This window comes from Cuculus canorus, chromosome 1 (assembly GCF_017976375.1).
Source record: "Cuculus canorus isolate bCucCan1 chromosome 1, bCucCan1.pri, whole genome shotgun sequence".
Classification (NCBI taxonomy): Eukaryota; Metazoa; Chordata; class Aves; order Cuculiformes; family Cuculidae; genus Cuculus; species Cuculus canorus.
This window is the reverse complement of record NC_071401.1, coordinates 65,375,811-65,397,336: the sequence shown is the minus strand read 5'-3', so window position 1 is coordinate 65,397,336 and position 21,526 is coordinate 65,375,811. Positions and strand designations below refer to the sequence as shown.

The window sequence follows — 21,526 nt, the reverse complement described above, 5'->3', positions numbered from 1 at the left end:
CAGATCTGGTCTTCTCTTCTCTTCTCTTCTCTTCTCTTCTCTTCTCTTCTCTTCTCTTCTCTTCTCTTCTCTTCTCTTCTCTTCTCTTCTCTTCTCTTCTCTTCTCTTCTCTTCTCTTCTCTCTTTCCCACTTTCTGCCTTTTTTTTCTTTTTTGCAATATTCTGCAAGCTATTTTTATCTCCAAAAATCATTTGCTGTTATCTGCTTTTGTTCTGCCTTGTTTCATCAACAAAATTTTATCCTGGAGAAGGTGCATGTCTTTTAGAAGAGAAGTAATGAAGACAAGAATTAGATGTCAATGATGAAGGGTTTAAACCTTTACTCAGTTACGATGGCAGTTTGTGTAGACACTAGCTGGGGAGGTGAAAGTAGCAGATATTTCATCACGGCAAAGTGATGAAGTGCAACTACAAGCTGTACCCAAGATACAGACTGACTTGAATAATCTTTAGCTACCTTGGATGATCATAGCAGATCTTGTCATTAAATGTAGAGGGAGTCTAAGATGTCTGTCTTTGACATGCCTACAGCAGAACATGAGACTGATGAAATGGATATTGATTTCTCTCTCTCAATCTGTCACATCCAAAGCATGGAAGTTCAAGTACTGATGAAATAGTTTCTACATCATGATTGTTCTTAGGTCAGTGTAATAAAGTCACCAGAAATGAGGTTTGGTCTACTTCAGCCTGTGGTGTATCTAACTATAGCCTTTGGCTGGTATATAAGTTATGTCTATATTGATCTGGAATAGATTCTACACTGGAGAAGCTGAATGTGCAGAAGTGTCTTCAAGCTTGTCTGTCTGTTAGGCTGGCCCTCTGTTGATCTGAAAGAGTAATATGTTTACTGTAAGCATGCGAGCTCTAGGATTCACTAATTGATTGTAACCCAAATACATCTGTTCCAGCAGAAGATAAAAGATATACAACTAATTCCTGGTTTTTGTGTGGATTTCCAGGAAGAACTAATAAAGAAAATTACTACGGTAGATTCAGAACTGGAGTGTATCCTTAAAATATTGATGAACGTGAGTTTTCAGCTGCTTTATGCAACCTGAGACAAATGATTCCATGGTGCTACATATTTTAACTGTAGTGTTAAATCCAGCTTCCTATATTACCTAAAAGAATTCTGGAGAACGAATCTTTGTGCAATCAATTTTTGCATCTGTCTATGAAAACTGTCAGCCACGTGTTCTTGTTAGATTAAGCACAAATAAGAGACTAGTTAGATAAATGACAATTCTGTGATTCTATGTAAAGAACAGACAGGAGACTGAAAAATTACCATAGATTGACATTTGAGAAATCAAACCATGTTTACTAATACAGAGATGAATGCACATATGCTCATGGGCATGGTCCGCCCCGTATGCATGTTTTCAAGCTGAAGTGCAGAGACCTCCAGACCTGTTCCAGATGTGCTGCTAGTGAAAAGAGAAGGGGAGGAGAGCAATGCTTGTTTCTGCAGAGCTGTGATAAAATCTGTGGTAGAATTTGCTGGGACAAATATTTAATATTTCATTCAGTTGTGTTTTTTCTGACCATGGAAAATAGTTCTTTGTACACAGTCAGGTGACCGACTATAAGAAGAAGATGCACACAATAACTAACATGGATCATATTTGTTTCCAAAACTTCTTAGAGTCATCCCTTGGAAAATGAGTTTGAAAGTTATGGTTTTGAAAATCCATTATGTGTTTTTCAAGGAATTTTATTTTCACTTCTTTTCGTTATGTCATCCCCAAAGAAAACTTTGCCAAGACAACAGTTTTCAATACTGGGAAAATCACATTTGATAGTTCCTTCATAGTTCTGTGTAGTTTTGATCCAGTATGGTTTGTTTGGCCTCTAGGATAGGACTGCCAGTGAAGACTTTTGTTTCAAACTAGAAAAGCCCTAAGATTGGAGTTACCAGGTAACTGGGTTAAGCACAAACTCCTTGTATCCTGCAACTCTCTTTTAATCTGGCTTTATAAGTAATTTTGTATTACCTTTTCTCCTGAACTGGCTTTCAACAGTAGCACAACAGGAAGAAGGAGATTAGAGGAATTATTACCAGAAGAGTAATCCTATATGTTTGTTCCTGAATGAAGACTACTTTAGACTTCCTTGCTTACCTCAATGCTGTTTTCAGAAGGTTGAGCAAAGAAAAAGGATAAAATACTGTACAGATTTTATCCATGCACACCCTGTGGCAAAACATTTAAATTTGTTAGACTGGCACACACCACGTGCCAAAAGCATGTTTAGAAAGGGTAAAAATAAGAGAGATTGTGGTGAACACAGCAGCTTAGGGATATGAGAAGGGATGAAGGTGTCTGCCTCTTTTACCATTCTACATCATAATGATTAGTCTGATGATCAGTGACACACTGAAAAAGTGTTGCAACTCAGTACAGGATTTAAACATTAGAAATTAGAAAGACAAGTGTTTTCTTCCTTTTCTGATCCACACTACTGGAGGCTTTATTTTTTGTTTAGTTTGTTTGTAAAACTGACCCTTCTATTCATTTTTGCCTGCATGCTGACACAGTAGCTTTATCTCACAATCCACGTTTAATTTGATTCTCATAATTAGTAGGCAGAGTTTTTACCCCCTCCTACCTGCCAAGGCTAACTTGTGGACTGTATTAAACACTGGATTACTGTAAGTATTTCCTGTATTTGTGATGGTTTCTGTGCCACAGGACCTACAAGGAAGCTATTAAAAAAAGCCAAAAATCAGCCAAAAGTCACACTTCAGCAGTTAGCAAATGAGAACATAATGGATGGATTTCCAGAAAAAACACGTAACTGTAGGTGTGCTGAGCATTCACCAGGGACGTAGGCGATGAGATGCCAATTTGTTTTAGAAAAAGTGAATTTCTATTAGAATCTGTTGGCAAAATGGAAAACATGTAATAGCTGTGAGAGAAATGACATTGTGTTTTTCTGCTGCATGCCAGTGCCTCCTACCATTCAGCATATAAAGCTTTTAATCTGTCTGAGGAATTTTCACAAACATCAGATAGAATTGTTTACAATTAATGAAATGGCCTGAGCCCAAATGTGTCATTGAGGGCTTTTTAAAGGCAAAACAAAAAAAATTTAAAATGAAGAAGAAATTAGTTACTACTCAGTTGCATTTACAGTTACTTATACGTTACTGTAGGAAGGCTGACAAGATAATGAAGCAAATTCTCTCCTGATTTGAACTCGAAGAAAGCTCAGATTCAGGAGGGTTGTCTTATGGGCTCTGTGTGCCGCAGCTAAAACACAGAGTGAAAATTTGGCATCAGTTTGACCCGCTCTGGGCCCAGTGCTGTCAAGGTTTGAGTATTTCCAGTGTCTGAGCAGGCTTAAGTTCAGCTTAGGTGAGATGATGCTGTACACCAGTGCTGATACACTACAGTAGCATCAGAGATGGAGAGATGGCTGTCCTTTTGTCACCATCTGGTTTACTTTGGTATAAACCTTTCAGCTATAGGATGGTTACTTTTAATTGAGAGAATTAATTGAAATTGAGAGGGCTGTTAGGAGGGAAATTAAGAGCATCTCAGCTGCAGCTGGGTTCTTGGTTGAGATCTTCCCTGTGCAGAGAAACAGCAGTGGCAAAGAAGGGACTTGAAAGGCAGAATCTGAGGTGTGAGCTGCACGGAGATTTTCAGTTTTGTGATATTGATGTGAAGGTGGGCGCTCCTGCCAGGTGCAGAGTGCCTGTGCAGGTGTGACCCTTTGTGGTATCGCTCCCACTCCATTAGGTTTTAGTTCCAAATTTTACAGTTTTATAAAGGCTATGTCAGAACATACAAATAAATATGGAGTTAATCTTTTACATACAGTAAACATACTAGTTTTGTTCCCAAACAGTACATTTTATCTTTTTTGCTTGTGGAAAATGCAAATACAGTGTGTAAAAAGATATATATATGTAAACACATACACATATCTGTGTATGTATATATGCGTATGTTTATCGTGTACTTATATACCTATGAATATGTACAGTTTAATGAGGAGCAGAAGCATGATTTTTTGTGACTTTGTGTTTCATGGCTGAATTATGCTCAGAGAGAGTGCACAAAATCCAGCTGAAACTTCTCTTGTGGCTGAGGCACTTAAGTGCTCTCTCAAATGTATTCTCTAGCATCTATTACTGTCACTGAAATACTGCTCTAGTTTTCCTCTCAGTGGGAACATTAACAGGATCTCTTTCTACCCAACCACACACTTGTTTTCAGGAAATGTGTAGGAATTTAAGTTTGCAACTTTTATCCATCTGTCAGAATTTGGTTAAAATTGGTCAATGGGTTCAAAACTTGCAGATTAAAGAATGGACAGGCACAAATCACTGTCACGGAAACAAAAAAGAGAGACATTTGTTTCTGGTACACTTAATTCCTCTTTAAGAAGTCTTTATAGCTGTGTTTTCCACATATAGTTCTGGTTCCTTACATATATAAAATATTCTTAGATTTCAGAAAATTAGGAGCTTATTTTTCTATCTGCTATTAAGAGTGTCTTGCTTAAAAGTACAGAAGAGCAGTGTATCGAATAACACCCACACTCCCTAAATCCATAAATCTGGGTTGAAAAGTTCAGTTTGATTAATTTCTGAATACTTTGTCTGAGATTCGCTGAAGCTGGTCCAAGTTTTTAAATTCTTGAATATCAACACATGGAAATATCTTCTCAAGGGATTAGAAAGAGACCTTTAAACAAAAGCACATTCTAGAATGGGGCAGAAATATTTTGCTTTTTCAGGTCAGACCAGCTGTATCTCTTCTCTAATCTGAATATTTATGAGCTGTAGGAAACCTGGCAATTTTATACCCTATCACAGTCTACTGCCAGTTCCCTGTCATTATGGTGAAACATTCTCACCTTTTTAAGGCTTCTGAAAGGGGCTTTCCTACTGATTTGCCACTAGGGTAGGATAGATACATTTGGGAGATATGAGACATTTATTTTTCCGAGTCTGAGTAAGCATATATTTTTATATCTTTGAACTAGTCATACAGTGGTAGTATTAGCAATAGGGACTAATTGATGTTTCTAGAGGAATGTATCAGCAATACAGAAAATCAAACATCAGACCTCCCCATACTAGTCAATAATCCCAAGGCCATGTGGTGCAAATTGCTGTACTAGTACAAACTTGCTCTCTCAGTTAAACTCTTGGCCAACTTTGGACAGGTCAATTTTGTGCAAGAAGGTCATGTACTGGATGAAGTCTGTCTGCAGCAGTCCAACAGGCATTTCACTGGATGGCTCAAAATCTTTATTCAGTCAGAGCAGAACTGTCATGAACTCTGGTTGTTTTGGTTAATTTTAAAAGAAATCCAGATACATAACTGAAGTGGTGGGTTTTCTCCCACTGACCCAAAGGTAAGCAGTTCTGGGCTCTGCAGTTCAAGAACACAAGGAACTACTGGGGAGAATCCAGTGGACAGCCACAAAGTTGATCAGAGGACTGGAGCATCTCTCTTATGAAGAGACACTAAGAGACCAGAGTCTGTTTAGCCTGGAAAAGAGAAGACTGAGAGGGGACCTTATCAATACTTAGAAATACCTAAGGGGCAAATGTCGAAGGGGATGAGGCCAGACTCTTCTCAACACTGCCCAGCAACGGGATAAAGGACAATGGGTACAATCTGGAACACAGGAAGTTCCACCTTAACATGAAGTAAAACTTCTTTACTTTAAGGGTTACAGAACACTGAAATAGGCTGCCCAAGGACACTGGGAGTCTCCTTCTCTGGAGACATTCAGAGCCTGCCTGGTCTCATTCCTGTGCAATTTGTTCTAGGTGAAACTGCTTTAGCAGGAAGCTTGGACTAGATGATTTCCAGAGGTCCCTTCCAACCCCAACCATTCTGTCATTCTGTGAATTTGTGAAAATCAGCTTCTGACGCCTTTCCACATCCCAGCTGGCTCCAAGGACTGTTTAACTCTCCTAATGAGTTAGAGATACTTTCTAACACCAGATGATCTGATCATCCTATGTTTAACAGGAAGAAAGGAATGTTCTTCCATTTCTATTAATGTGCCTGGTAAAGAAAAGTTTGCCAAGTGAAGTGTTGAAAAGCATTTACAGGGGTCTGGGAAGAACGCTTTCCCACCAAAAGAAACCTGTAGGTATCTGTTAAACTGGATCCTCCCAGGTGATAGCACCATGTCTGAGAGCTGTGTATCTAGATTTCTGTAACAAGACACAAATCTGGCATACCTTGCAGTCAGCGCCAATAGGTTTTTTGCATTCTTCACAAGTATTGGAATAAAGATTTTCATAGCATTTCACGCAGTAGGGGCTGTCTTCCTTCAGGATGTACTTCTTACCAAACAGGGACTCATTGCAGTAGTGGCAGTCAAAGCGTTCAGTCATAGTGGTGTCTAGAGTCCAGCTATCCTGCCACGAAGACAGAAATAGGCACATGTCAAACTGAGCTACCCTTCACCCAGTCCCCCAAGAAAGATTTATCAGTTCTGGTTTATTACATTGTAATTTAATTTTAATTCAACTTTCGGTCAGATATATCAACAGAATAGGAAGAAATTGGACTATAAATTTCGCAATGCTGGGTTATGGCAGTAGCCAATCCACTGCTGCTGTCCACTTACCCATTTTTGACCAGAGCTAGTGTTAGAGTCCAGACAGCGAGTAATTCCTGAGTCTGAAGAATTCACATGGGATTTGTGAATGGGATTTGACCAATAGGTCCAAAACAACAAGCTGGCTCTGTAGGCAATGGAGGGAGCTAAATCCATTAAGAGGATGAGAAGGATAAATGCCTTCTTCTTAAGCCAAGATGAAGGTTTGTGTTGGTGGTAGACTTTACTCATGTGTAGGCTATTGGACATCACTGTTACATGCTTCTGTTCTTTCCCTCTCTGCTTCTTCAACGAGCCAATGTCTGGCAATCATTGCCCTGCAGCGAGACAATAACTCTCCATTTCTGCTCATGCATGAGACAATGGGCACTGTTGACAGCGGGAGATGTGGGGTTGGTGATTGTATACCTGATTCTCCTCAAATGCAGCTGAATGAGTTAACCAACAACTGTGGTGTACTGGGACACAAACAAGAGCTAGCTACACTGGTTCTGGCACATGTCAAACAATGATTATAGACAGGGAGAAACAAGCAGAAGGAACTGCAAATGATGTATCAGGTTGTATTGAGTTAGAGACAACTGCTGTTTGCTACTCAGGTCTTGTTACACCTCCAGCATTATCTGGATTCACACACAAGCAACAATGACACAAATGCCTTTGGTTATTTGCGTGGTTGTTTTGGGTTTCATTGGTTAGCTTCTTTCTAACCTGAGGCTTGCACTATGTGTTTCATCCGCAATCTCTTTGGAGGTTACAGCTGGAGCAGGGCACAGCTGCCTGCTTAGAAAGGGGAATTTCTCAGGCAGAAAACACATTCCACCTGGACTGCACGATCTTCACTGCCTGCCAGGCCTGATCTCCTCTTTAAGCCACGCTTGATCTATAAAGTCTTAAATGTTTTGGGTACTAATGGCTTAAGTGGCTAACTCTGTCTTTCACACATAAGTGACATTTACAGAAGCTGTAGTCCTTTTGCCAACTTCAGCTCTCAGTTTTAAAATAAACGTTGTTACTTGCATAATGTTCTTGGCACAGGTTGCTCAGTTTTGGAGTTTGTTCTCTCCTTCTGGCAGTGGGAGTCACCCTCAGGGCATTCTGAAATACTGAATTCTCCTCTAGGATTTCAGTTTTATCATTAGCTTGTATTTCCTGCTGCTGAGGTTTGATTAGAGTTTTAGGGAAGTCTGAATGGGGAAAGTTTGTTTAGATGACTAGAAAGATTCCTTTTTTTAAATAGTATTTTTAATGCTCTGTCAACTACAGAATTGTGTGGTGACTAGCACAGACTAAGGGGTAAAAGATGGCTCAGCAGCTGGGAAGTCTTTGGAACTCTAAGTGACTACTGAAGAAGAAACAGAGACAAACCACCAAACCCCAAAATGTGTTTGGAAGAAAAATACTGACAGTTGATTGTCTGTGCCATGGCCAACCCAAAAAGAGAAGCAGTCCAGCTCTTTTGACCCTTCAGGTTGTGTAGGGACAAACTAACTTTCTTACCCCAAATGGGAGCTAGGAGTATGCTCAGGATAAGGATCATAGGGACTGAGAATAAAAATATGAAAAGTAAGAATTATTATGCTGGACAGAGATGTGCAATGACTACCCAAAGTTCCCTTTTAGCTTGCCTCTAACAGCAGTGGCTAACAACGAAAGCATAAAGAAAGAGACCCAGAAACAGTGTTGGCACAACGTGACTTTTCCTTGATATCTGTTTTCATCAAGTTGATCTCCTCTTAATGTAGAGGCACAGTCTTTACTGCAGTTATTTAAAAGGCAGTGGTGGATCTATTCCCCTCCTGCCTTTTTTAGCCCATTTGCAACCCCAAATCTATGATGTAACTATGTACTTCCTACGAAAGGACTAGAGAGGGCTCAATTTACTTCAAAGAATAACTTCAGCAAAATGAATGGAGTCAGACCAGTATAAACCGATGTATTTATGTATGCCTGAGTCTGAGAGGAGTGCTGGCTTTGTCAGGATAGTCTGTGTTTAGGATGAAAATCTGTACTTTTTACTGGACTTTATTGGATATTAATTTTATATGATAGGCTTTAGTTGCACAGTTAATTTGCATTATTACTAAGTTAAAATATGAGCAGGAACAATTTATGAACTTGCATTTTTCACCTTTCTTCAGAATCAGCTTTTTCTAGCCCTGAATTAGAAGCAGACTTGTGATACTGAAGAGTGAAAATTTTTCTGCAGTCAAGAAGTTTAAAAGCAAAAAATCCATAGAATGATTCCTTTACAGGATTATACAATTTTTGTCCTTCATCCAAAACTGTTATATGAAAAATGTAGAAGTAGTTTGTGACTGAAAGAGGGACTGTTTCCTTAGAGGTGGATGTTCCTGTGTCTTGGTTAGAGAGGGTTTCTTCTTGAGTGCGCTATTGTTTTCTGAATGCTTTTCACAGAAGCAGAGGCAAACAGTATTTAGTAATTTATTAAATAACTTTAATTTATGTAATTATTTGTTTAGTAATTATTTGATAGTCACTGCCATTATTTTAGAAAATACCCAAGTACTTGCCTCCCTGTTCTGAAAGGGGTTTAGTTTTCTTAAATATACTCTAAGATTGCAGCAGTGGATTGCCCTCCTCACCCAGAGCAGGGACAGACAGACACGATTTCTATATCCCAAAAAGACTTATTTAGGGGTGAACTCTGCTCTATGAAGACAGTGAAGGGACAACTCTGGATGGGATTTGAGGTGAAACTCCAGAGATATGGGAAATCAAGAGACAAGAAAAGAAAGTTTCCAAAATCTACATTTTATTTTTATTTGCATGACTCTTCTCTTGGATCTGGGACCAATTTCAGATCTAGTATCTCTTGAAGTTAGGCATTCAGGTTCATGTGGTTTCATTCAGAAACCTGGAATTTAAGGTGAAGCATCCTAAATTCCAAGCTGCTAAGGTCTGGGCCTTGAACTGGATCTCATGATATGCTATGTGATATTTTGAGGATGCTTGACAGGTTTTTTTTCCCTTCTCTGAAGATAATTAAATGTTAAGTAATCATGGGGCCTATCTACTGAAAAATTAACAATGTCAAACAGCTCATTTCACTGTTGTCTTACAAACAAGAAAAGTGAAATCATACTGAACAATTTTTCGCCTGTCACTTTGTACACACTGTCCTTTACATCACCAGTTCCTTGGTTCGTGTCATATAAAAATCAAGCTTTGCTTAAGGCAGGCTTTATGCACTGCTTTGGGCTTTTAAGAGAAAAAAACCCCAACAACTTTCACAATTGTGAGTGGACACAAATTGCGATTCAACCTCCTTGCCATTGATCTATTTTTTCCTCTTGTGTTTGATATTTGTTGACTGTAAAGCTTTGTGGGCCAGAGGCTCATCTTTATTACACTTCATTGTGGTACAATAAGACCTTTAAATTTTATCACAGTACTAATTTTCTACTTATGCTTTTTCAGATTGTTCTCAATATCATCATGAAGAAGTTGTTCATTCTGCCATACAGTCTTCCTCCTACAACATTAGACATAACGCCTCCAAAAGGAAAAGGGCTTTCCGTTACGTGCCCAAAAGAGAAGTTAAAGCTTATGCCAAATGTTGGCACTACCCACACTACATCTTCAAGGAAGTAAGAATTGACATGAAAATTAGAAAAAAGTTGGTAGGCTGACTTAAAAGCTATGATTCTTTCTTATTCTTCCCGTTTGCTTAAAGAGTCTCATTGTACTAGCAGTAAGTGTTAAAGTTATCGTGTTATGTCATAAAAATTAAGGCTCATAACGTCATTTAGAAATCATCTGGTGTTCTCTCATCCCCTGACATTACTGGCAACTGGAAAAGGGAACTCTAGTTGGCCCAGACCTGCTTTTTCAACTGTATCTGCAAGCCTAATAAGAGATGTTCTGTGCATTTCTTTTATTTCTGCTCCTGTTAGGGTGTGTCCAACACTGACATGTAGACATGCGCACGCACAGAGAAAGAAGCCAAAGGAAATGGTCTAAAAAATTTAGAGTTATTTAGTTTATTCAGTGAAATGAAGCTCTGATCTCTTGTTGCAGCAGTATCTAGAGTGATAGCATTAAACCCCTCTGTATGTGAAAGGGGACTTGCCAATTGACCTCGGCTGGGCCAATATGCTAGGGCTCTACCTTTGCCCATCGAGCAGGGTGTTCTGTTAGCCATCTGCACAGGATATAGAAAGTCTTTGGAGACACTCATCTTCCTCCATGATGTACACACGCTTCTCCCACCTGGCTTTTTTTCCAGAAGAACTGGGCACATGGAGAATTTTCCGTTTATTTGCCTTCCCCTGAGAAAGGAAGATTTGTGTCTGGCAACTCCAGTGACATAAGCCATGCAGGTCTAGAGCATTTGGAAACAATTTACGTTAATGTTCCAAAGGCTAAAATGCAGAGATTTATGACATCCTTTGCAACTATGAACTAACAATTCAAGCTATGCTACTCTTCCTGGCAAAAGGTGATTATTTTCCTGTAACTTAGCAGCTATTGCCACATTCATTATCTATTATCTTGTTGCAGTAACTGCAAGCTACTCTTCTACAAGCTAATCAGTTTTCCAAACGAGGCCATAATGCCATGCCAGGGGAGAGAGGGGGAAAGATAATTTTATTTCTTTTTAGTTTATTTTAGGAAAAGAAGAAATACCCGTTTGCCAGTAGCACTGACAAGTCAGAATACACCTGAACTTTATTATGTGGACGTTGGCTGGTATAGAGGCACACTATGGACAGCCAAAGAGTCTTGTGTGTTTACACTTACTAAAACACACCAAGTGGTGGTAGCCTCTTTCTTTGGCTGATCCGATGTAGCTTATGCTTTACGGGAAGACTGCACCTAGATAGTGTTATGAGACAGCAGAGGGAAAGCAAAGGGAAACAGTGCTTGGAGTTCTAGCTGGACACAAGGCAGGTGCTGCCTCTTTGATTTACTTGGATCCTTTACCCTCCAGCAGTGGTGTCCTGGCCTTTGGGAGCTGAGCCAGCTGATGCAGAACAGACAAATCTCTCCATGGGCTACAGAGGGACATTTTCTTCCTAATGCTAAAGATGTCCAACGCAAAAGCTAAGCAGGTGCTGAATAATAAAAACCAATAAAAATAAAACCAAAGTAAAGAAACCTCTTCCTAAACATCCCACTCAGGCCTTTCTATATATGTGCTAAATATTGAAAGCTATTAAAAAAAATGTTTTAATAGACTTTTTTAAAGTTACCTTGAAATTTTCTCCAGAATCGTGGTTTTGATTTTCCAGCAGCTCACCTTCCTCGTACAAGGCTGACTTATTTTCCCTGTGGTATAACATTCTGATGTCTCTTTCTAAGTACTTTGGAGCAATTTTCCCAGCAGAGAGACTGCATTAACATGTGCAGGTAACCAAAATATAACTGGTCCCTGTCTAGATTGCACAGTCAGTCTATCAAGCATTGGAAAGTGGATAGTCTACTATTTAAGATTATATTCTTTGACATAATATTAATAGTAAAAAAACCCTAAAACCAGAAAATGTTTCTTGTGTGGTAAGTTTTCTCATGCACCTGGCTAAAGCAATCCCTGTTACACTAGTGGAGAACGAACACTCCAGTTGTGGTTTCTGTGTGGTTTGTTGTGTTTGGCAGTCAATAAATATCTGCTCCATTTAGAGCTGATCCAGCAGTAGCAGATTTAGCACCGGCGGTAGTAACTACAGAAGAACTGAGCACTGACACTTTAAAAGTGTACCCCACATAATTTACACTATGATTATCTGAGGTTGATTTTGAAATGGCTTATCTGAGGTTGATATTGAAATGGCTGGAGGATGTATGGATGTACATTCCTGCATAGATTTCAATTACAAAAGCAGCCTATTGAAATAATGTGGAACATGACTCTTAAACCCACCATAGCAAGGAAGAGCACAGTTCAAGCAGAAAGGCTTGCTCTTATTTTCTATTTTAAAGCCTTTTGAAACTGCTCTCTTCCTTTTTTCCCCTTGCAGAACAAGCAAAGGCTTACTCAAAGGGAGAGATCAAATACTTGATATTATTCAGGCCCAGAAATTTGTATTTCTAATAAGAACGTTTAAGCAGATAACAGAAAATGATAGAGAAGAAAAACAGTATAAGATTAATAAAACCGATTGTTATCTCTGGCTCTGCCCGACAGAAATAATGTGTGAGCTAAATGACTGTAGACGCTAAACACCAATGGAGGTTTGTTTTTCCAAAAAAACCATTGCTTTCTCTTATTTACAGGAACGCTGCTAATCCCAGAGAAATCAGACCCTGAGATAAAAATACCCAGAAAATCCCACATATTATGGTTTTGAAATCCTGCATACTACTATCTGGGGCACAAAACCAGAACAATGTGCCAAATATTCTGTTTCCTTCTTTCTAGAAATGAAAAAAACAAACCTGGGAGAAGACTACAGGGGAAGAATACTTTGTTATTTGTCATGGCCTCTAACACAACAGCTCTGTGTCTCTCTGTCTGGTTCTGTTCACAGAAGCAAGACCACAAAGCCCTTTTCTGTCTAAGATAATTGGCATGTGTGGTGATTTGGAGGATCAGTTAATGTATATCTTTCAGCTGTGTATAAAACTACTGTAGCAGTGAATGCCTCTGGGCTGTGAGGCATCCATACTTCTCTGCTCAGCTGCTGTGCTGTTGTCCTTCCAAAAACTTGGCAAAAGACGCTACGTAAACCTCAGAGGTGGCCATTCAGATGGGCACATCTTAGCAAAATTGATTGGTTACATCTGAGTGAAACCAGTTTGGTCAAACTTGTTTGCTGGGATTTGGGACTGGACATTGGACACAGAGAGCAAAGAAAGATATCAGGTGTTAATATTGAGCAAAAGCATCTGTGGTACATGAGAGACTTAGGAAGATGCACAGAAAAGCACAGGAATTCTGGAGGCTTGGAAAGAGGTAATATTTTTGTGGACAAGAACTTTTCTGACAGAAGAAGAAAGATGTTGGGTCTACTATGGAGAGATGCACAGAATAGTATGGAAGAGGAGGAATTAATCAGAGGTGGGATCCTGGCCCCTGAAGATACTTCTGATTTAAATCTCAAGAGTGCTTCAGAGCAATGACAAAACTGGGGTAGGGGAATGCTTACTGTTTTATGCAACTCATTACTTTTATTATGCAAGATGACATAAAGAAAGGTGGGTTTTGGAACCTTGTGCCTGTACTTGCCAAGAGTCTAGAACTGCCTCCTGCCACCAAAAGTGCAACCTTAGGGCTGGCTCTGCTGTGGTTGATAGCTTTGAAGTTTTAAAGTTGAAAGTTTGCTACGAAAGGGAAAGATGAATATTCTTATATCAGTGTTACACTTGCCTATATTCCTCCTAGAGTGAATTACCACATGCCATTTAGCACCCTAGTTAATCTTATCTAAATTAATACAGAAGAGTATGTGAAAAAGAACAAAACGAAGACTGTAACTTTTTCACCTGGCATGAACGTTATGATGTTCATCCTGAAAATAAGCCTCTAGTAGTTTTTAATCAAACTCTCTCTATATAGCTAATTAGTATTGTTGAAATATTAGCACTTTGTGGCTGTCAATGTATAGAAGATTTATTTCCATAAAACCTGTCATTACCCTGCCATTTCACACCCTTACTTGGGGCGAATCTGCATCACAAATAACTCTGCATACATAAATGAAATATTAAAATAACACATTTAGAATTAATCAGCCTAAGAATGCAAATTATGAGATCCCCAATCTCAAAAGCAGTACCCAAGAGAGGGTACTGTACAACACTGTACTATCCAGAGTTTCTCTGAAAAAAACATCTTCTCCAAAGATTCTCAGGACTGATTTACCCATCAGAGAAAAACGAATGAGCCTCATACCTTGTAACTAATCTGTGGGGACCTTTTTGCAACAGCAGCTGTGTGCTGGTCAGCAGCAAAAGGCATTACTTCAGTTTTCAGCCTCTTTTTCTTGGAGAAGAAGCCATTTCCTTGACTGACGGTGTTAACTTTTATCCAAATCTCCCTTAATTCTGAATGTCCTGACCCCTGTGAGGCAAGGCAAGGAGGAGAGGACAACAGCAGGTAAGACCTGGCTCCCTGGCTCTGAGCTGAACACCCTGGAGAACTGAGAGAGACGTCATTCACGTGTATATAGGTCTTTACAGCCCTCCTCACCCCTTTCTTGAATTTGCAGTGCAATGCAGCAGAAACTCTTGCCAACCTTTACAATTGCAGAAGCTGTACTTTCATCAACTCTTTTGTGGTTTTTTGGCCTCAAGTGTTTGAAACTTGATGGGATACAGGAGGACTGTGTTGTGTGTTATTGAAAGAGCTGTTTACTTTTTTTTTCCTAATGCAAAGCGTGCCAGTTGGGAGTGCTGTTGTCTGTCTGTATCAATAGGAAAGGGCTTCCCTAGCCTACCTTGAGAAGCTGTATAACTGTAGGTTGGAAACAGGCCCTAATCTGTATCCAAATATTTAAGTTGGGAATCACCATTATGTGCTCTTCTTGGGAGAACCTTTGCATATATGAACAATACCCGACACAGCATAGCTGCTGCTACGTGATAATGGTGGTCTCATAGAAATAAGTAATATTTTTATGTAAAACCCTATCACCTGGATGTAACTACATGGTGCTTGCACATGTAGCCCTTCTGATGCCCTTGGGAGCATGCTTGGCAGAATAGTGAGAACCAAAATAATTATTATGTACCCCAGAAATTCTGCCATCTAGGGATCTTCTAAGCTTTCTCAAAAACCCTCAAGAACTGTTCCAGCCCTCAGCCTCAGGCCTGAGTCAGATGGAGATGTCAGGTTGGAACCCATTTCAAAAATGTGATTTCTCAGCAACAGCAGATTGTGTCCTTTCAGCTTCCCTACTCAACTCAACCATGTGTTGGCTTGGAAGCCAAAGATCATTATCTACATTATGGCTTGTGTAAAAGATAGTTTTATTGGTGCTTTGGTCAGTTTTTGGACACAGTGAGCCACTGTGGCAGTGTTTGGAGCTGAGTTTTCAATAAATATAGTACCTCATACCTTTTTAATTTAATTTTCCCCAAATGTGGTCAAGAATATGCACAGGCTCTATTGACAGAGCATCCTTTAGAGTCCATTCTTTCCCAGTTATACAGGGGCAGAAAATAAACGGTAATTTTTATAAAATAATAGTAACACCTCACCCCCCCTGCCTTTTCTGCCTTCCACAGCCACATGCCTGCAGCAATCATTTTCAGACTTTGCCATCTGTCTTATAAAAGGCAGAGAAGATTTTAGACAGAAAGCAGGGAGTCCCATAAATGTATGAAGTAATGAAAATGGGGTTCACAACAGAAATGAAATGGCAACCTTAATTATAACTTCTTTTACATTTGGATGCATGTGAGAATCTAATAACGCACCCTGCTGTTGGTTTCTTCTAGGACAATGCCTATTTAAGACAGTGTATAGATAAGTGTAGCCAGCAATAAATGTTACAGGTGCTGATTGTGGCCATCTCAGTGTCAATCAGCAATCTTAGTTAATATACCTCTAGGCAGGAGTCAGGGGAGAAATACTAACAGACTGACAGCTGCTGATATATAGGTTTTATAAGATTTGCTTTCTTGTGACTATGTGCATATCTCTGGACAAAGCAGAGGTGAAATAAGCAGGTATCTGATGAACTAAATAAAAGCTGTATCTCTTTAGAAAAATGGAAAGTTCAGAACAGCCATTAATGAAGACAATGAAAGTTAGTATTTCCTTTATTATGTACACAAAGAAATTCATGATAGGCAGTGTACATTAGGGACCTGGCTAATCATCGTTACACACATATGCACGCAGAAAGAAGCATGGAAAGAACAAATTCAGAGCCATTAATTGAGATTTGTGTTCTAATTTACTCTCTCCATCTAAAATGAAGCAGGATGCTGACTGCTTTCCCTTTTCCCCATACACAATCTGTCCACTGTGTTTGTAAAGGCGAAAGGCTACCTTTGTTTCTTGTGCATCTGCTCATGCTACTGTGCAAAAATCCTCCTTTGTTGAGCTCAGCAGCAGGAGTACGCACAGAAGTGTAAGGAATCTAAGAACCCAGCTTCTACTTTTTATCACCTTCCCAGTGGATTACACATGCAACACGATACAGTCATTAAAAATAGTTACACACAAAATGACACAGGACCTCATCAGCTCACTGATGTGTCACTATACTGATGGACATGCGGTAGTAATTGCTCTGATAAGAAATTTGTCTTTTTCTCATCTTCACACCCCTCACTGTGCACTCTGGAGAAAGGAGGACTGGCAACCTCTTTCCTTGCCTCCTTACCCAAGAACCCACTGGAGCATTAAACAACCCTCTTCTCCTCTCTGCATCCTTTGTTTAAAGAGACACCTTCAATGATATAGACCATGGGTAGTAGGGAGGGAGGGGAAAAAAAGGGATATTTACTTACAGAGCCGTAGCAGGCAGTTAATATCACCTCCTGGACCAGGGACAGGGGGTCACATCCATTAACAAATGTGTAAAGAGCACACTGGCCTGCTTGCAGAGGACAGCTGTACAGCTAGCCGGGGCTTTCTACTGCCTGTGAAGAGCAGCTCTTCTGATTTCAGCTCTGCAGTCAGTCTTGTGTGGAAAGAGGCTGCTGCCTTCCCCAGCCTAGTGAAACCCCTCTCTATCATTTTACCATATAAGGAGACAAAAGCATCGGAGACACTCATTCTTTTAGGCTCTCTGCAGCTGGCATTCGACACTTTCTCTATTCCAAGGGTGTCGATACTTCCCCCCTCCTAAACATCTTGTCTTTCTTGGCCCTCTTCCTAAAACAAGGCTCCCCTCCTCCAGCCTTTGTTTCTCTAAACCCCTGATGCTTATTAAAAGCATAGCTTTGCTAGGTCTGAGGGGTGGTGCTTTACAGAAGGAAAGGTTTTACAGCTACTCAAACCCAAACATTTTTAAGGCTCTTCACCTGGCTGAGAGAATGAAGTATTTGGTTAAAACTGGTATGAGGTTTTATTTGCTTTGGCCGTTTTCCTGCTGCTACTTAGTGCCTTGCCCAGAGGAGTGAAACACGCTGCCTCTCTTCTCATTCGTAGAGAGGTGCACGTTTTTCTGAGCAGACATTTCTTTATGAGCGTTCAGAGTCCATTCTTGTTTCTCTCCACCCTTTTTTCTTTCCACATTCGTCCGTAGTAAGGAGGGAAAAAAAGAAAAACAGGGGAAATCAATGTAGCCCCCCCCGCCGCCTTGTGTAAGAGAGAAGTACAAGTAACAGATTGTCTGAGCACATGCTCAGAACCCAGTGGAGAGCCTTGCCAGTGGGCACACGTTAAGGAGAGGGGGAGCCATTAATCCTCCTATAACCAGAAACTAATTTTTCTGCTGCAAAATCCAATTTCTTATATCAAATGTTCTACCAGAAACACATTCTGTTAATCAAAATAGTGAGGGTCCTGGGAAACCTCCCAGAGGGAAGAATTTAGATCAGAAGCACGCAGGAGATGTCCGCTCTTTGCCATCTGAGGGTTAGGGTGGGGAGGCAATTTGGTGTAATACTTCAGCAATGACTGGTGCTTGCCAAAGGGAGGTGCTTTCAACCTTAAGGGAAACCAGTAGGATAAAAATGTAAAGCCTACTAACCCAAGAGAGCGCTGCTGTTGTTTTGCATCCTGATGATGTAAGGAAGTCCAATGTCCTTTTGCACTGGACACTGGGTGGGGGTGTTGGGACAGTGGTGCAGGTGTGCATATAGGTTGTTCTACTTATGCCAAAATCCTGACCTGTACTTACTGTCCTCTTGTGCGCTCGAATGGTAGTCACATTTAGAATGGCAATGAAATGTCAGTCTCAACTCTCCTCAAAATCAGCAAAAACACAGACAAAATAAAATGACGGGAAAGAGCCATTCCTAGTTCTTCTATAAGAAGCAAAACCTCCTTTAGAGATGTGAGTTATTTTGATGACGGGCAATGCCCAGGGGTTGATCTGTCTGTTGCTCCAGCCTTTGCAGCTGCATTTTCAAAACACAGTCCTGGAGAACTGACCATGGACATACACAATTAAGGAGATTGATTCTATAGCAATTGAAGATTGTTTAAATCAAAGCTGCACTTCTCAGCCGCATGTCCCTGGATCTTCCCTTGCATTTGCACAGGCATGTGAAGATGAGTTAAAATGGACAGTGAGCAATTTTCAGTGAGCCCTTGAGCTGCATGGAGCTGGACCTATGTCTTGGAAAAGCTGCTAGTTGGGTTTCCAGCCCCATCACTGGCTTACTAGGTGCTCTTGGACAAGACATTGCATCTTTCTGTTCCTTAGTTTCACTGTCTGTAAATACAGCGCTCAAGACAGGCAAAATCTTGTGTAACTTTTTAGCAAATTTACAGAGGACTTCTTAGTGCATAGTAGTAGTAGTAATAGTAATAATAAGAATGATGATGATAATGATGTTTTTTCTTTTAAACTATTGCACAATGACAACTATAATTGTAGATTTCCATCTTAGTTACAGTTCTCACTTCAGCTCTGATTTAGGACCACATGCAAAGGAAAAAGCTGGTCCATGAAGGTGATTAGATTTGGGCTATTTGAGTCAGTGTATTTCCAAATCTTTCTAAAACAAATTAAATATTCCAAACGTATTATGTGATTTTTTTTTCCATTTCCATGATATTTTCATTTCCCTATCTGCTCATCGACTGCCACTGCAGCAACTCTGCCAGAGATTTTGTGATGTGACCTGCTGGAATACAATGCAAGTGTTTTCTACAATTACAAGCTAAAATATATACTGGCTCCAGCTGAAACAGTTTAGTTTAACTGTTGCAGGTCATGGGTTGACTTTAGGAAGATACGATCACTCTTTGCTTGGTTTAATCTAACATCTCTGACTCCTTGAAGGCAGAAGAGCCTCTGACAGTTTAAAACCTGATGATATATGGGCTCACTATGGGACTTGACGCTCAGCAACCACAACAAGACTGCACGGAGCTGCGAAAAGGGACAGGGGAGATTTACCAGGCAGCTCCTTCCCTCATCCCATGGTGTGGTGTATGTAACCCATCAAACACTACTAGGGAAGGCAGGGGGAACTCTGACCTCCTGTGCTCCTTTGGTTGGTCTCCCCCTGCTCACTTCGCCTTTTTATCTCACATGATAGGCAAAACCTTCTTTCCCACCAGCATCAAACCTAGTAAGGGATGATGAGTGGGGGAAAATAAAACTTCCTTAATTTACAAAAAGATAGGAAGGAATGACCAGGGACTTTTTTTTTTATGGACAAATTTAAGTGACCCACTCTTCATTGTCGTATTCTTTATTTAATTCATTGGTTCTCTGATTAGTCCAGCATAGATCACCCATCTTCAAGGTTTCAGAGGAGACAATGTAATGAAATCAGGCAGCAATGTTTCTGAAAGGATGCATTAAACTCAAGGTTAAAAATGTAAGTACCATTGAGTAACATCCTGTGATTTAGAAATATACCCTATGGCTTACATGTTTCTCATATATGTAGCATTTATGTAGCATGTATGTCTGGTTCTTCAGCAGTCTGTGTGCTTTAACAGTTTCAATTTTGTGGAGAAGGCCACACCTCATATATGGGAAACAAGATAGAATATATATAATTTTCATAGCAGGACTTCTCAATGATTTTACTAATCCTTCAGAAATCACACTTCAGATTGATGCAGGCATAACTACCACTTCAGCATTTATCTCCCTTTTCTAGCTGAAAAGAGTGAACAATGAAAAATGGTGGAATAGCTGGAAGTGGAATATTTCTATTTCCCCCAGTCTGAGTCACAGAGAGATTTAATGTCTCTGGGAGGGCATGGGAGGTGGAAAGCTATGTTTTTAGGTTTAAAAATGGCTAAGCTACTGACTGATTCCTTCTGCCTCTATTTTATCCTGGAAACTAAGTTACTTCATCAGAATTCTACAAATCTGATGTTGGAACCTGTGTTACATAAACTTGCATTGAATACAAGGAGGTTAATGTAGAAGAACTGCTATTTTTGGCATTACTGGTTAGGAAGTCTTATAGGCTCATGCAGACGTTGCATTTTAGTTCACGAAACCAAAAATAACAGCCAATATAAAAACTTTCTAAAATTTCATTCTCATAAGGTATTCACAGATATATATTTCTCCTCAAGTATATGAGGAATATGAAAAAGGTAAATAGATTTTTTTCAGTGCATATTTTCTTTCCCCATTCAGTCTCCCAACCGTAAGGCTTTCCGCAATTGTCCTCTCCCAAAAAGACAATTCCAATGTCTTTTTGGGAGACAAAAGTCTCCCAACCATAAGGCTTTTGTTGTTTTCCCCAACAAAAATTCTGATCTTCCTTTCTTCCCCTTGGTGACTCAGACCTCAAGTAGAAATACTCAGCAAGTAAGAAGTAGCAAAGTTTCACAGACTCTGATGAAGAATTTGCAGATACGTTTGGACAACCCATTAAAACCCCTGCAGCCAAGGCAGATAAGGAACTCTACATGATATGAAAATCTGCCTGCTTTGGATTGATGCAAGACTTGTTTTGTTTTTGGGAGAGTGTTTAGCCTAAAACAATGTGAAAAGCTTAGTACTTTAGAAACTCCAGTATAATCTGGAAAAAAAGAATGTTTCTATGTTTGCTTTCTTAGTATGTTTGAATGATTTTCACATACAGTTTCTAGCAATTTTCTTCAGCAAATTTATAGAAAGGTGCCATGGCTCAGTAACAGTGAAGAACTTTTGATTTTCTATAGGAAATTTGTTTTCAAAAGGATAATATACTGCTATGTGATAAGATAGATGGTACTGACATAAATCCTAGGCTGGTTCTGTGATAGAATGGTCTGGGATGGAGCTGAAAGCACTTTAAATGATTATAGTCAGATTTTGTTCAATTACAAAAGTTAATCGGGACCAGTGAGCCGCGGTCTCATTCAGAGAAATCTATCTCCAGAGAAAGA

At 39.8% G+C, this 21,526-nt stretch overlaps 1 protein-coding gene across 4 annotated transcripts in view; it reads right to left on the bottom strand.

Annotated features, from left to right (window-relative positions):
* FHL2 (four and a half LIM domains 2) overlaps window positions 1-21,526 on the bottom strand; it is a 45,582-nt gene that overhangs the window by 11,975 nt on the left and 12,081 nt on the right. The window contains exons 1-2 of one of the 4 annotated variants that reach the window (XM_009557901.2): window positions 17,020-17,212; window positions 6,215-6,394 (exon numbers count right to left, since the gene is read on the bottom strand). In XM_009557901.2, coding sequence (XP_009556196.2) covers window positions 6,215-6,370 — 156 coding nt within the window. In that variant the 5' untranslated portion in view covers window positions 6,371-6,394; window positions 17,020-17,212. Of the gene's footprint in view, window positions 1-6,214; window positions 6,395-17,019; window positions 17,213-21,526 lie in introns of those variants that run through there. The other 3 variants (XM_054066194.1, XM_054066178.1, XM_054066186.1) reach the window with 3 other exon arrangements.